The sequence below is a fragment of the Grammomys surdaster genome, unplaced genomic scaffold (genome assembly GCF_004785775.1).
Source record: "Grammomys surdaster isolate TR1022 unplaced genomic scaffold, NIH_TR_1.0 125603, whole genome shotgun sequence".
NCBI classification, from domain to species: domain Eukaryota; kingdom Metazoa; phylum Chordata; class Mammalia; order Rodentia; family Muridae; genus Grammomys; species Grammomys surdaster.
The window spans coordinates 909,971-924,530 of record NW_021620446.1 but is presented as its reverse complement, the minus strand read 5'-3'; the positions used below and the strand labels follow the sequence as shown (position 1 = coordinate 924,530).

The following is a 14,560-nucleotide window of genomic DNA, read 5'->3' as shown; positions in this document are numbered from 1 at the left end:
AGCCAGATGCAGGAGGTGTTTGTGGGCCCCTGGAGTGCGTGTGTCAGCCCCCCACTGGGAGTGGGAAGATAATGAGGCCACAACCATTGCAGAATTTTCCAAAGTCTGAGTCCTGATAAAGCAGAACCCAATATCCTGTTTGGCCACTGCTGTGCCAGGCAGGCGGTGGTGATCACAGGCCTGGTGTATGGGGCACAAGTAGGTGCGGCAGGGGGTGGGCACACCACCCCTATATAAGTTTTGGAGAGCTAGACACTCAGTTGCAGCAGAAGCAGCAGCAAGACTGCCTGCGCCCAGCAGTGGAAGACCAGGGCTGGTGGCCACCTCTCAGCTCCAGAAGTGCCACCATGCTCAGGATCCAACAGCTGCTGCTGTTGCTGCTCTTCAGGGGACCCCTAATCGATGCTGGTGAGTGGGCAGTGGCTAGTGCCCAGGGTGGTCTGAGTATCCAATGCCTTCCACAGGTCCCTGTGCATGGGAAAGCCCTCAGGTCTTCTTGCCTCGTGGACTCTGCCTGAGGCAGGCTAGTCATATGAACTGATGAATAGGAGGTAGGAGAGGTCCAGCAAAGTGCTCAAACCGGTTCACCTCCTGTGAGCTGGGTATGGTGGCCAGGAAAGGAATGGGCTCTACTGGAAATGGGAGTGGGGGTCCCTCCTGTACAGTCTCAGCAGTTTTGGTGATAGCTAGCATCAAGACTCCCTTTCTTTCCCCCTTGGCTCTGGCCCTGGGAGCTCTTTGAGAGGCTGAGGTATGTGGGGGCAGGTGCACGTGCCATCCCAATAGAGTTGCTTCTTTGGGCAGAATTCAGGCTCCACTACTCTTCCCCTCACTCACTGACAGCACTTATGGCTGGCTCCAGGTCTCAACTTCCCCTCTTCTGTATATGTGGGAAAGCATCTTGTGTCACCGCAGCCCACAGCTTGTATGCCAATCAGAGCTATAAGGGACCTTCCCTGAGGCAGGGAGGCCATACAGAGTATACCCAGCCTTTGGGCAAGGGTGCTTAGGTGTGTCTCAGACTTGAATGTGATGTCCTCCCACCAGGCTGCTCTGATCCTCTCTCCAGGAATCTCCTCACCACTACATAGGGCCAACTGTCCACAGCAAAAGCAGCCCTGAAAATCATAAAACAATGTCTATAGATCCTACCAGGTCACCTGGGACCCTGTCTTGCCCCTTACCTAGCATACCTGGCAGGAAGAGAAGGGAGAGCTGGCTTTTAACCAGGTTCCTTGGGAAAGTAAAAGAAAAAGTGTAAGCCACAGGAGGGCCTCATGGGAAAGGCCCAGAGGGGACCAAGGAAGGCTGAGGTCTTGGGAACTGTGTTGGGCTACAAGAAGCTGGAGAGACAGAGCTGCTCCTACAGCAGCGTTGGAGCACTGCCTCTGTGCAGCCCAGTGGGAGGGCAGAGGTGGAAGAGTATGAGGTCAGAAAGGCCAAGTGGGGCTTAAGGCCACAGAAGCTGGGAAGGAAATGGAGATGCCTGAGGCAGTAGGATTAACTGGGGACAAGAGAGACCACCAAACAAGCCCAAGAGTTCCCATGGACAACAACTGAGATGCAGGTGATTCCAGTAGGAGGGGCTAGGATGTTGGCAATCTCCTGGTATCTTCAAAAGAACCTCCAGTTAGAGGCCAGCTCAAAGAAAAACAAGGAAGCCAGACTCAGGTTGGGGCCAGGGAGAGGGAAGACTTGTCAGGAGAGGGCCAGGAGCCCCTTAGGAGCACAGTATAGAGCCAGACCCAGGTCTGGGATGAAGAGGGCCAGGAGCTGAGCCTATGCCGTTCATACCACATAGAGTGGGGTGGCTCCCAGTGTCCCTGTCCTGTCTGGAAGACAGAGAAATATGACCTACCGAGGGTGATACTCAGAGAGCCTGGCCCATTCTCCACACCATTAAGGATCATTGGACAGGGGCAGATGCTATTGACTTCCCTAGATGTTACTTTAGATCTTCCATTCCCACTGCCTGTTGGGTCCCAGGGAGGGAAAGGTGATAGGTGGGCATGCACCAGGCTTGGAGTTCAGTGGACAAACCTCATCAGGGATGACAGTAGTGTGGAACAGCTTGCAATAACAGTCCCAGCCATGCAGGTCTGGACACCACCTCATTTGCTAGTCTAAGTCCCTGGAAGCTGAAACTTCCAAAGACAGATGAGAGCCATCAGCAGCTGTATCCCTGCTAACCAGAGTACCAGAGGCCCAGTGGTCCTGTGTGCAGGAAGGAGCGAGCTGCCACACCTCAACACATGCGCGCATGCATAGACACACACACACACACACACACACAGAACATCCAGGCCCTGGGGTGCTGTGATTTTGGGTTTCCACAAAAAAGATCCACAATAAAAGCCACAGTTCAGGCTTCAGCCTAGAGTTCTCCTCCAAGGCACTAGCTGGGCGATGGGTATTCGGGAACTGTGACCTCTATGCCTGGCCCTGCCCTGATTAGAGTAGCTAGAGGAACTACACTGGAGGATGCTGAGTTGTAGCTTCCTGCCTTACAGGTGCCTGGACTGAAGATGCCACAGACTCCAACACTGAGGATAACCTGCAGTCCTGTAAGGCCTAGAGAGAAGGCAGAGCCCAGGCCAGAGCTGGGTGGGCATGTGGGATTGGGGCTATGATGGACTCTCTAGGGCCACAGCTTCTGGACCAGGCTTCCCAGACATGCCCTACCTAGACATAGGAAATGGGACTGAAAGTGTATCTTTTTTTTTTCAGCCCCAGAAAAGGGTTGGTGCTCCACATGGGGAGCTGGCCACTTTTCCACCTTTGACGGCCATGAGTATAATTTCAAAGGGATGTGTAATTATATCTTTACGGCTACCTGCGGGGATGACCTGCCCACCACCTTTAGCATCCAGTTGCGGAGAGATAGGGATGGGAACATCTCCCGGATCATCATGGAACTGGGGGCCTCTGTGGTTACTGTGAACAAGGAAACCATCTCTGTCAGGGACATTGGGTAAGCTGGGTAGGGCAACCAGGGTGGGGGACAGAAGGGACAGCTACTAACTTGTCTTACCCACAGGGTTGTTAGCCTGCCTTACACCAGCAATGGCCTCCAGATCACACCATATGGCCAGAGCGTGCAGCTGGTGGCCAAGCAGCTGGAGCTGGAGTTAGTCGTCATGTGGGGTCCCGATGCCCATCTTATGGTGAGATCCATGAGCTGACAAACAGCATTCAGGAAGGGCTCTCCTCAGAGTAAGTCCCCGGAGCCTTGACTAGCAGGACAGCACTGACTGCTGACCAGTAACCCAAGAGGACCTGAGCTTAGATAGCAGCTCAGTTTCCCCATTTGAAAAGGAGGAGGATCCAGCCAGGGAAGAACCACACGCCCTGCCCCCAGGAAGGGCAGGGTGGTGGGGTGGGAACGCCTGGAACCTTGAAGCAAGAGTTTAAGGACTCTCCAGCCCGGGCGGGGAACTCCTTATGCATCCCCGCGGGACCAACAGTACCACCACACAGGTCCTGGTAGAGAAGAAGTACATGGGCAGGCTCTGTGGACTGTGTGGGAACTTCGATGGAAAGACAGACAATGAATTTCTGAGTGAGGACGGTAAGCTGGGTCGGGGTGGGTGGTCGGGCCTCTTTGTAGTCAGTTCCACACACTGATCTCTGCCCTATGCCCCCAGGCAAACTTCTGGAACCCCATAAGTATGCTACACTTCAGAAGCTAGATGACCCCAATGAGATCTGTGCCTACGAAGCCATCCCCAGCCCCACCATTCTGAAGACCAGACATGTATGTGAAGTGGCCCATAACCCAGGGCCACAATGTGGTGGACACACGGGGGGGGGGGCTGTGTAAGGGTCTCTGGGGCCAATGCCACCCCCACGTCTGCCCTCCCAAGATGGGTATGATACAAGATGTGGCCTTACCCATATGACCTTGAATGGCTCTCTATTCAGGCCCAGATCTGTAACCAGCTACTGACCCTGGTGTCCCCCCGGTGTGACGTGCCTAAAGAGACACTGATACTGAGCTGCCAGGCAGATATGGCTGACTGTGCCCACCCAGGCCAGCCGAACTGCAGCTGCGCTACACTGTCTGAGTACTCTCGGCGATGCAGCATGACCGGTCAGCCTGTCCGCAACTGGAGGACCCCCGGACTCTGCCGTGAGTTCTGGGCAGGGTGAAAAGGAAAGCAGTTTTGAGAAGGGGAGAAGCTAAGCAAAAATAAAGTAGGAACTCAGGAAGGCAGGCAGGATCTTCTTACCAGATCCCATGCCTGCTGCCTGCAGCCATGAGCCAGTGCCCGGCCGATCAAGTGTACCAGGAATGCGGTGAGGTCTGCATCAAGACTTGCTCCAACCCACAGCACAGCTGCTCTAGCTTCTGCACCTTCGGCTGCTTCTGCCCCCACGGTGAGGATATACACCAGCACTCACTATCCCCAAAACTCACACTCTGTTCCAGCTTGGCCTAGATATTCTATATCTGAGTCCCTGGTCCAGGCCTTATCTATCAATTCCAAAACTTCCAATAAACCCAAGACTCCATGCAGAGTGGGCAGTGGGAGTAGAGGTGGGCTTTGAGTTGTTCAAGGCACCTTCCCCAAGGCTGGCAGGGATGAAGGAGGGGCAGAGCCTGGGACAGATGAACAGCCCTCAGCCAGCTGAGGAGGAGTCCCCACAGTGATAGGCTGCCTAAGGAACACCCGTCCCACCTGAGCCTATGCCCTTAGGTACACTGCTTGACGATATATCCGGAAACCACTCCTGTGTGACAGTCAACCAGTGCCCCTGCACGCTCAATGGTATGGTCTATGGCCCTGGGGAGATCACAAGGACAGCCTGCCAAACCTGGTGAGTATAGAAAACAAGAAGTTCTGCTGGTGTGGAACCCAGGGAGGCACGCTACTCACCTTGGGCTTCACGATGCCCTACCCCAATGTCCTCCTGCAGCCAGTGTACCATGGGCAGCTGGACATGCACAAAGCAGCCGTGTCCTGGCCACTGCTCCCTAGAAGGTGGCTCCTTTGTCACTACATTCGATGCCAGACCCTACCGTTTCCATGGCACCTGCACCTATACTCTTCTCCAGGTAGGGGGAGCCCTAGGGCTGGGGGAAAGGGACCAGTCCATCCATGCCTGACCTATTCACCTTCCCAGAGCCCGCAGCTTCCCAACGAAGGCACTCTCATGGCTGTGTATGACAAGTCGGGTTACTCACACTCAGAGACCTCCCTAGTGTCCATCATCTACCTGTCCGAGAAGGTAAGGCTACCTGGCCTCCGTCAAGCGTGTGCTGTGTCCCACTGCCTGCAGGCCAGCATCTGGCTCCTGCTTCTCCTACTTCCTATTCCCTCTCCTCTGACCCTCCAGGACAAAATTGTCATCTCAGAGGATGAAGTGATCACCAACAACGGGGACACCAAATTGCTGCCATACAAGACACGTAAGTCCTTCTGGGGCCAGCCCTGGGAACTTTGTGTTGCCATTTCTTTGGAGCATGGCAGCAGGGACAGCCTTCTTAGCCCTGAAATCTTGCAGACAACATCACCATCTTCAGGCAGACATCCACCCACCTCCAGATGGCTACCACCTTCGGGCTGGAACTTGTGCTCCAGATGCAGCCAGTCTTCCAGGTGTACATCACAGTCGCACCCCAGTTCAAAGGCCAGACCAGAGGTGAGTACTGTCCTGCTGGTCACTCCCAGAGTCAACCTGGCTGTCTCCTCTCCGCTGTGGCTAGATACAGAGGGGACCCACAAGTGCCTTATACTGACCCTCCACATCTAGGAAACCTGTAGTTCCAGCCATATAAGGCCAGTGATAATTAACCAAAGGAGAACAGCTGGAGAGGGGAGAGCTCTTGGGTATATGGAGAACTGGATGGAAGGACCAGAACTCAGTTGCTCACAAATCCCACCCACGCAGGGCTCTGCGGCAATTTCAACGGAGACACAACAGACGATTTCACAACCAGCATGGGTATTGATGAAGGCACTGCCTCACTCTTTGTGGACTCCTGGCGTGCGGGGAACTGTCCAGCTGCCCTTGAGCGTGAGACGGACCCCTGCTCCATGAGCCAGCTCAACAGTGAGTTCCCTGCACCTCCACCTTCAGCCACCCAGGCCTGTTGGGATGGGAACAGGACACCCACAGCTACACCTGTTGTCTCCAGAGGTGTGTGCAGAGACCCATTGCTCCATGCTGCTGAGGAAGGGCAGTGTGTTTGAGAAGTGTCACAGTGTGGTGAACCCCCAGCCCTTCTACAAGGTGGGTCCAGTGGGCATTTGAGGAGGAGATGAGGGGAGACGACAACAGCAGATGCAGTCCTAGTCACCTGGGTCCCACCCTTCCCACAGAGATGTGTGTACCAGGCCTGCAACTACGAGGAGACCTTCCCTCACATCTGTTCTGCACTGGGGGCCTATGCCCATGCCTGTTCCTCCCATGGTGTCCTGCTCTGGGGCTGGAGGGACAGTGTGGACAACTGCAGTGAGTGCTGACTGTGGTGGGAGGGGTGGAGGGGTCATAAGAGGCAGGGTCGAGGGCTTAGGAGTGATGTGAGCCTAGACCACAACAAGGCTCCCGTGGTCAGCTTGAGGGATTCTAGGACCTTCAACCTCTGCTCAGCCATTCCTCTACCTGCTAGTCACCACATTCCCAAGCCCCAGACCCTCCCCACACACAGCTTCCTGTCCTGAGGACCTGGCTTCTACATTCCTGCAGCTGTGCCTTGCACTGGCAACCGCACGTTCAGCTACGATAGCAAGGCCTGTGAGCGTACCTGCCTGTCTCTGTCGGATCGTGAGACAGAGTGTCATGCAAGTCCTGTGCCAGTGGATGGCTGCAACTGTCCTGAGGGCACCTACCTGAACCACAAGGCAGAATGTGTACACAAGGCCCAGTGCCCCTGTCTGCTGGACAGCTACAAGTTTGTCCAGGCTGACCAGTCAACCATGATCAACGGGGTCATATGGTATGGAGGGAAGGTTTGGGCAAGGCCTGGTGAGGGAAGGGCCTGCGCACCAGTGTGCTCATATGTCCCTGCCCCTTTCTTACAGCTACTGCATCAATGGGCGCCTGAGCTGTCCACGGCAAGCAGAGATGTTCTTTGGTCAGTGCATACCAGGGGATGGCCATGAGACCCTGTAGAGAAGCCCCTGCACCACCCGGTGTCCCCCAGTCTACCTGACCTGTCTTTTTCTTCCCTGTAGCATCTTGTCCAGAGCCCAAGACCTTCCAGTCCTGCAGCCAGTCGTCAGAGGACAAGTTTGGAGCTGCATGTGCCCCCACGTGCCAGATGCTGGCCACAGGCATTGCCTGTGTAAGAAGCAGGATGGAGAGGGTTTCTACAACTCTATGGGAGCCAGGGCAGGGCTGGACCATGCTGCAACCACGGTGTCCCTCTAGCTATGTCTTTGTCTCAATAGCAAGTGCTGGGGATTGACTCAGGAGCTGATTGGTAGCTAGGTAGTTAAAGGACAGGGTGCTTATCTGTGGGATTCTTTGAGAACACCAACTGGTTCCCCACTTGAGAATTAGAGCCACCTGTCTTTGTGTATGTGGCAGCCCCCTCCACACACACACACCTGAAACATTACCAGAAGGGTGGCTTCTCTAGGAGTAAGACTCAGCTGCCCATAGAGACCTAAGAGAAGGCTAGACAAAAGAAAAGACGTGGGTAGTCTCAAGGGGGCTGGAGCTGGAAAAGTGGAGTGCTGAGAAGCTACTTACCCTGCCTCCCTACCAGGTACCCACCAAGTGTGAATCCGGCTGCGTGTGTCCTCAGGGGCTCTATGAGAACAGTGACGGGCAGTGTGTGCCTGCAGAGCAATGTCCATGTGACTATGCAGGGGTGTCCTACCCAGGTGGTTCTGAGCTCCATACAGACTGTAAGACCTGGTAGGTCATGAACACCCAGACCCCTACGGCCATCTGGGCAGGCAAAGATACCCAAAAGGAAGTTGTCCCAGGGCAGGGCTCCCATAGGTGGAGAATCCTGGGGTCACAGCCCAGTCCATCTCCCTGTTCTTTGGAAAGACCACCTCTAACCACTGCTCACTCCCATCTCCCCAGCACCTGTTCACAGGGAAGGTGGACCTGCCAGCTTAGCACACAATGTCCATCCACCTGTGTCCTCTACGGCGAAGGCCACATCATAACTTTTGACGGACAACGCTTTGTGTTTGACGGCAACTGCGAATACACGCTGGCCACGGTAACCACTGAGCCCGGGGCCAAAGCCTGAAAGGAACCAGAGTGGGGACCATGAGGGCTTCTCCTCAACACCCTTTCCCTGCAGGATGACTGTGGTGCCAACAGCTCACAGCCTACCTTCAAGGTCCTGACAGAGAATGTCATCTGTGGGAAGTCGGGGGTCACCTGCTCCAGAGCCATCAAGATCTCCCTGGGTGTAAGTGGCTGTGTCCCACTGGATGGGAGAGGGCTGGCTGTATTTTGATCATCAGCTTCCAGTTCTCCCCAGCCTCTCCACCTGAACACTCTTCCACCATCTCTTCTTGTTTGTGTGACAGGAAGAGGTGGCCAGAGATTGGTGGCCAGCTGGGTGGTTACACACTCAGAATTAGTGGTTACATGGTCTCCAACAGTTTCCCAGGGCTGTATAGCATTTCATGGGCAGAAAGAAATCTGCTCTCCAGGAAGCTGAATCTGTTTCCACATGTCTTCTGTCCAGAACTGGCTCCTAATAGATACTCCTATACATGTCTTTCACTGTTGTTTTGAGACAGGGTCTCATGTAGCAAGGCTGGTCTCAAGGTTATCATGCCTTTTAGACTGGCTTTGAACTGACCCTCACAAAGATGGATCACACCATCTTTGTTGGCTTCCACCTCTCCCTTCTAAATACTCAAGTCATCGACTGATCTGGATACTGGGGTGGGCAGGAAATGAAAGCAGGATGACAACACTTCCCCCCACAGGGGCTGTCCATCACAATGGCAGACAGTAACTACACAGTCAGCGGGGAAGAGCCTCTGGTGCACCTGCAAGTGAAGCCTAGCCCCCTGAATCTTGTCCTGGACATAAACATCCCTGGAAGGCTCAACCTGACACTTGTGTGGAACAAACACATGAGTGTCTCTATCAAGATCCGCCGCAATACCCAGGTACTCACCGCACGCTTGCCAGTGAGCCAAGGTCCCGGCTGCTTTCTGGGTGAGGGGTCCACCACAAAGCCTGCATGACTGACTCCCCAGCAACTTCCCCCTGTCAGGATGCCCTCTGTGGCTTGTGTGGCAACTCCAATGGAAACATGAAAGATGACTTTGAAACACGCAGCAAGTATGTAGCGTCCAGTGAACTGGAGTTTGTGAACTCGTGGAAGGAAAGTCCGCTGTGTGGGGACGCGAGTTACGCAGTGGATCCCTGCAGCCTGAATACCTTCCGGCGCTCCTGGGCTGAGCGCAAATGCAACATTATCAACAGCCAGACCTTTGCTGCTTGTCACAGCAAGGTGGGTCCTGTCCTCCAAGATAGGGACATCAGACAGTCCTACCTACCATGGGGCTCTCCAGGTTGGCAGGAAGTTATCAGGTGTGAGACAGGAAGTATCCAGCACCTGAGGCCAGGGTCACCCACAAGCTAGAGGTGATAAGCAGTGTCCAGACCTCTGCCCACTAGAGGACCATAGCAGATGAGACACTGAGTAAAAGTGTCACCCCAGGCAGACAGCTGACAGCAGCTCTGGGATATATGGCCCAGAGATGAGATATTCAGTTATAAGTGACCCAGCCATGGGGCAGGGGTGAGCTTTTTGGTCTCAGAGCATTTAGTACAGAATGCTCAGAAAGAATGGTAGGAGACTACCCTAGTGGTGCAAAGTACCTATAGCTAGGGGCCATCTGGGATGTCTAGAGGGGCTGGAGAAGGGAGCAGAGACCCCCAGCCTGGGTTTGCCACACCCTGGTCCCATTAGGAGTTGTCTCTAATGGATACCCTAGGGCAGGTGTTGATTGAGCACCAACAACATTCACCTCTGGAAAGTGGCAGCCAATTAGAGCTGTATACCAGAAGATGCCTCTCAGAGTGCCAGGATACCTGTCCCCAAAGCCTATGCCCCAAAGCAACAAAGTCTAAACTCTACCTTGCCACCACCTCAGCAGCCAAATGTCAACATGGCACCCTCCACTCCACAGGTGTACCACCTGCCCTACTATGAGGCCTGCGTGCGTGATGCCTGTGGGTGCGACACAGGCGGGGACTGCGAGTGTCTGTGTGATGCAGTGGCTGCCTACGCCAAGGCCTGTCTGGACAAGGGCGTGTGTGTGGACTGGAGGACCCCAGACTTCTGCCGTGAGTGTCTCACCCCATCCTCAAACCTGTTCCACCCAGGGGCATACCCCAGAAGCTCTCTCTCCAGGTAGGCACCAGACGGTACCCCTGCAGGGCAACCTTGGGTCACCAGCTATTCCCCAGGCTCTCCCCTCCCAGACCCACCAAGAGGAGGCCTCCAACAGACCCCAAGCCCTTTATCCTGGCACGAAGGCCTTGGTGCCAGCTGATGAGAATCCTTTCTCTCAGCCATCTACTGTGACTTCTACAACACCCACACACTGGTGGGTGAGAATGAATACCAGTATGCTGAGGAGGCCAACTGCACGTGGCACTACCAGCCCTGTCTCTGCCCTGGCAGCTTGGGAAGCTTCCCGGACACAAACACTGAAGGTATGAGGCACTGGGATACACACGCCATGCATGTGGCTTTTGTTCGTTCAGCCATTCATAGGTCCATCCATCCATTCATGCAAACGTCTATTCACTGCATTCATTCATCCGCACACAGATCCACTCTCTTGCATTCATTCACCCACATCCCTCAGCACACACTGACCTGACTGCTATGCACACTCATCCACGCACACACTCACACACTCAGTGAATGTGTACTGAGTTCCAAGGCCTGTTCTCAACTGGGGACCTGGTCTCACACAAACTAGCCCTGCTCTCTGGCCTGGAAAAGATCCTTAAAAACCAAAATAAGGAATTAAAGAACTGTCAGATGATCTGCCTGCCACATCAGAAGTTAAAACAGGCACCATAGGAACCCCACAGCTAGATGGATTGCTGCTGCTCTGGAGAGTCTCTGGCAGTGGGGAAGATAGAAAAGGGCAGGAGCTGGGACAGAGACAGGGATCTCCACATCAAAAAGAGCAATTAGGCCAGTCACGGCGGTGCAGGCCTTTAGTCCCAGCACTCAGGAGGCAGAGGCAGGTGAATCTTTGTAAGTTCAAAGCCAGTCTGGGCTACATAATTTCAGGTCAGACAGAGCTACATAGTGAGATGTCTCAAAAATAAATGAATAGTAAATCAATCAATCAATCAATCCATCCATCCATCAATCAATCAATAAATGCAGTTAAGACACAGGATCCAGGAGCCAGGAAAGCAAAGACAGAAAAGGCAGAGTTCTAGGGCCCAGCAGGTAACTTCAGAAGCTGGTATGAAGTGAGAGGAGGGAGGAGGGTGGTGGTGGCAGGAGGGTCGAGTAGGGAGCACAGCACAGTAGTGCTCCCTGCAGGCCGGTGGGGCAGGTGGGTGTGAAAGGAGTGCCAAGCCTGCCCCTTTTCTACCCCAGGCTGTTACAACTGCTCCCAGAATGAGTACTTCGATCACAAAGAAGGGACCTGTGTACCCTGTGGTAAGTCTAGCAGGTGCTCCCGCCACTAGGTAGCACAGCCCTTGTGTGGGTAGCATATGTACCAAGCCTGTCCAGCCCTAGTACCTCCTTCCTAGATCCCCTCCCTCAGGACACTGACACACTGGCTCAAACAGTGTCCTAGTAAACAACAGAAACAAAATTGTACTGGGGCCCCCTTGGCTTCTGCTCTATTCCCCAGCCCAGCCACTGCTTAGCCACAACCTTAGGGCACAGTGGCCCACACCAGCCAGGGTACTTAGATACACAAGGGGAATTTTCTTAGGAACACAGCCTAGACACTTGCATGACACCAGCCCTGCCATGACACCCTGACTGGCCCCTACTCTCCCTACTAGAGTGACAGAGGAGAGAGGGAAAGAGGCAGGAGAGGGAGGGGTGGGCCAGTCAGGGGAGAAGCTTCATAGGCGGCCATCCCTGACAAACCTGCTCTCCTCTTACAGCACCACCAACAACCACATCACCACCAACCACCACAGGTGATTGCTCACCCACTTGGTATCACAGGATGAGGGCGTCCTGCCCAGAGCTCACCCTAGCTCCAGTGGACAGCCCTCCCCACCCCACCAGCCCAGCTTCTACATCTGCCGGGCCCTGGGAGGGTGGGTAACGTCCCTTGCAGTCCTAGGTTACAAGGGAAAGGGCATACATAGCTCAGCTCCTGGCCAGCCATTGATTCTGGCCGCTTGACTAACTTAACTGAGCAGGAAGCAGGGCCTCACCAGGTAAGTCTACCAGGAGTCCATGCTGGCTTCATGAGTCCGTGAGCCACCTTGTGACTTTTGCCTAGCCCCTCAGCAAGAAGATCTGTCTCTTCCCGAGGGGCTCTAGAGCCAGATTCTGCCCATCCATGAGATCACATATGTTCTACACAGGTTCACAGCCTACTACAGCAACCCCCATCAGCACTGAGTTTCACAGTTCCAGTTCTGCAAACACACCTGTGGGCCCCTCCTACCTGCCAGGTCTTCCGACCCCACCACCTTCAGCCCCATCCTCCACTAAGGAAGTAACACACTGGACCACCCCCAAGAAATCCACAGTCTCCTCAGGAGGTAAAAAGGGAGGGAGAGCTTAGTAGAACTCTAGGGTGTGAAGGGTTACTACTTATGGTCCTCCCACTGAGGGATGCCTGAGGCAGTGTCTCAGCACAGAATTCACTGTGCACAAAAGGCAGGATGGAGATTTTTCAAAAACCTAGTTAACAACTCAAGCTGGTCACTCAAGGTGGCCATTCCAGGCTGTCTGAAACTTCCAATAGAATATACATGGGCCTCGACCCTGTAGCCCACCCTGCTCACACAGCAATCCCTGATGTTGCTGGGGACACTGAGGAGTATCTTTCCAAAGAGCTGAAGTGTGAGTAGAGAATTGAGAGCCCACGTCACAGCCCGGAGGTGAGCCTATTCCAGTCAGACAGACTCCTACAGGTGAGGGAAGAGACAGGTGTTCGTCAAACTATGAAGAAATAACAATAAATCTCCTGAGGACAAGAGCAAAGAGCAGGGAACTCTCTTTGCTTCTGGGAGAAGCAGGTGGGAAAAGATGTTACCACTACTTTCCTCTGCAGAATACCCTCAAACCACCGTGGCTACCACACCACTGACATCACCTTTGCCTCCTACATCCAAACCGAAGTCAACACCCACAAGGTTCCCAGTGACGCAGGCCACATCCAAGTCCACAGCATCTTCCCTCAGCTCATCCACAAAGACCACAGCTGAGTTCACAGAGAGAACCACAGTGACACTGCTAACTTCAACAGCTGGGATGTCTAGCAGCCAAGGTAAGTCAAGGCCCATGGGAAGCCACAGCACTCAAGCCACATGCTTGACTGACCCTCAGTAAAGCACATCCAATTCAGGAAGAAGGTCTCTATATTCAAGGGATGAGGGAGAAGGGAGACCAACGGGGCAGAAAAGCAGCAGGAAGAGGGAGTAATGGCCTGGCTCCCAGCCACATCTCAGGACATAGGACAGGCAGGTACAAGAGAAAAGGCCTACGTCAAGGTAAGTGCACAGGAGGGGAGGGTAGAACTGCAGTAAAATTTGCCAAAGAAAAGAAGTGCCTCAGTAAGGGGGCAACTCACAGGCAATCAATCTACAATGGTTAGCGAGCAGAGAAAAAATCAAGTCCAGGAACACAGCAAAGCACATATGAAGGACTATGAGCTTAAACTAAAATTATTCACTGTCATGATCCACAGTGACATCAGCCCAACAGGAAAGTCACCGGCCAACCACAACAAGCCATGCAACTGAGACCACAGAGCTACCTCACTCAGGAAAGACTACCCAGACTACCCATCAATCAGGGCCAAGCAGTAGCTTACCACCACCTATTATAAGTACTTGGACCCAAAACACAGTGTCTCCGACCAATCTCCCACTCGTGACACTGACCACCCACTCTCTACCCACAACTTCTTCCCACAATACAAAACACTCCACAAATGTTCCTTCAGAAACATCTACTCAGATGACAACCAATTTCCCAAGCACTCACAACTCACTAGCTTCTGTGAACCCAACATTTCCCACATCAGAAGGGACACCAATATCTCAGACTCTTGTCACCCAGACTACTTCACACATGGTCCCATCACCTCCCATAACAAACCAATGGACCACCATGCTTCAAACCACTACAGTCCAGGAAGCAGATATAACAACCAAAACCCAAAACTTGTCCTCGACAGAAACAACCTCACCTTCCTACACAACACAGCATCAGTACACATCACTCCGAGTTACTACAATATCCAACAGGCCCAACACTGGGGTGAGTGCTACCCTTGGCGTCGACACCACCTCAGGCACAACTACCACTCCTGAAACTCCACACACCACACACTCTTTGCAGACAGAGGCCTTCTCCAGCACCACACACAGCACGGCACCCAACTTCAGACCATCTGCA

The 14,560-nt window shown here is 53.8% G+C and overlaps 1 protein-coding gene across 1 annotated transcript in view; it reads left to right on the top strand.

Annotated features, from left to right (window-relative positions):
- The first annotated feature begins 347 nt into the window (after nucleotides 1–347).
- The window catches only part of Muc6 (mucin 6, oligomeric mucus/gel-forming), a 17,682-nt gene continuing 3,469 nt past the window's right edge, over nucleotides 348–14,560 (top strand). Inside the window, exons 1-31 of the mRNA XM_028786890.1 lie at nucleotides 348–408; nucleotides 2,511–2,564; nucleotides 2,728–2,971; nucleotides 3,038–3,164; nucleotides 3,478–3,568; nucleotides 3,645–3,754; nucleotides 3,922–4,129; nucleotides 4,255–4,377; nucleotides 4,698–4,818; nucleotides 4,918–5,056; nucleotides 5,125–5,229; nucleotides 5,338–5,410; nucleotides 5,506–5,643; nucleotides 5,893–6,054; nucleotides 6,140–6,234; nucleotides 6,324–6,456; nucleotides 6,691–6,940; nucleotides 7,026–7,078; nucleotides 7,179–7,288; nucleotides 7,715–7,866; nucleotides 8,041–8,182; nucleotides 8,267–8,377; nucleotides 8,907–9,092; nucleotides 9,200–9,439; nucleotides 10,122–10,278; nucleotides 10,507–10,650; nucleotides 11,561–11,623; nucleotides 12,085–12,120; nucleotides 12,517–12,696; nucleotides 13,212–13,427; nucleotides 14,340–14,422. Coding sequence (XP_028642723.1) covers nucleotides 348–408; nucleotides 2,511–2,564; nucleotides 2,728–2,971; nucleotides 3,038–3,164; nucleotides 3,478–3,568; nucleotides 3,645–3,754; nucleotides 3,922–4,129; nucleotides 4,255–4,377; nucleotides 4,698–4,818; nucleotides 4,918–5,056; nucleotides 5,125–5,229; nucleotides 5,338–5,410; nucleotides 5,506–5,643; nucleotides 5,893–6,054; nucleotides 6,140–6,234; nucleotides 6,324–6,456; nucleotides 6,691–6,940; nucleotides 7,026–7,078; nucleotides 7,179–7,288; nucleotides 7,715–7,866; nucleotides 8,041–8,182; nucleotides 8,267–8,377; nucleotides 8,907–9,092; nucleotides 9,200–9,439; nucleotides 10,122–10,278; nucleotides 10,507–10,650; nucleotides 11,561–11,623; nucleotides 12,085–12,120; nucleotides 12,517–12,696; nucleotides 13,212–13,427; nucleotides 14,340–14,422 — 4,107 coding nt within the window. The remainder of the gene's footprint in view (nucleotides 409–2,510; nucleotides 2,565–2,727; nucleotides 2,972–3,037; nucleotides 3,165–3,477; nucleotides 3,569–3,644; nucleotides 3,755–3,921; nucleotides 4,130–4,254; nucleotides 4,378–4,697; nucleotides 4,819–4,917; nucleotides 5,057–5,124; nucleotides 5,230–5,337; nucleotides 5,411–5,505; nucleotides 5,644–5,892; nucleotides 6,055–6,139; nucleotides 6,235–6,323; nucleotides 6,457–6,690; nucleotides 6,941–7,025; nucleotides 7,079–7,178; nucleotides 7,289–7,714; nucleotides 7,867–8,040; nucleotides 8,183–8,266; nucleotides 8,378–8,906; nucleotides 9,093–9,199; nucleotides 9,440–10,121; nucleotides 10,279–10,506; nucleotides 10,651–11,560; nucleotides 11,624–12,084; nucleotides 12,121–12,516; nucleotides 12,697–13,211; nucleotides 13,428–14,339; nucleotides 14,423–14,560) is intronic.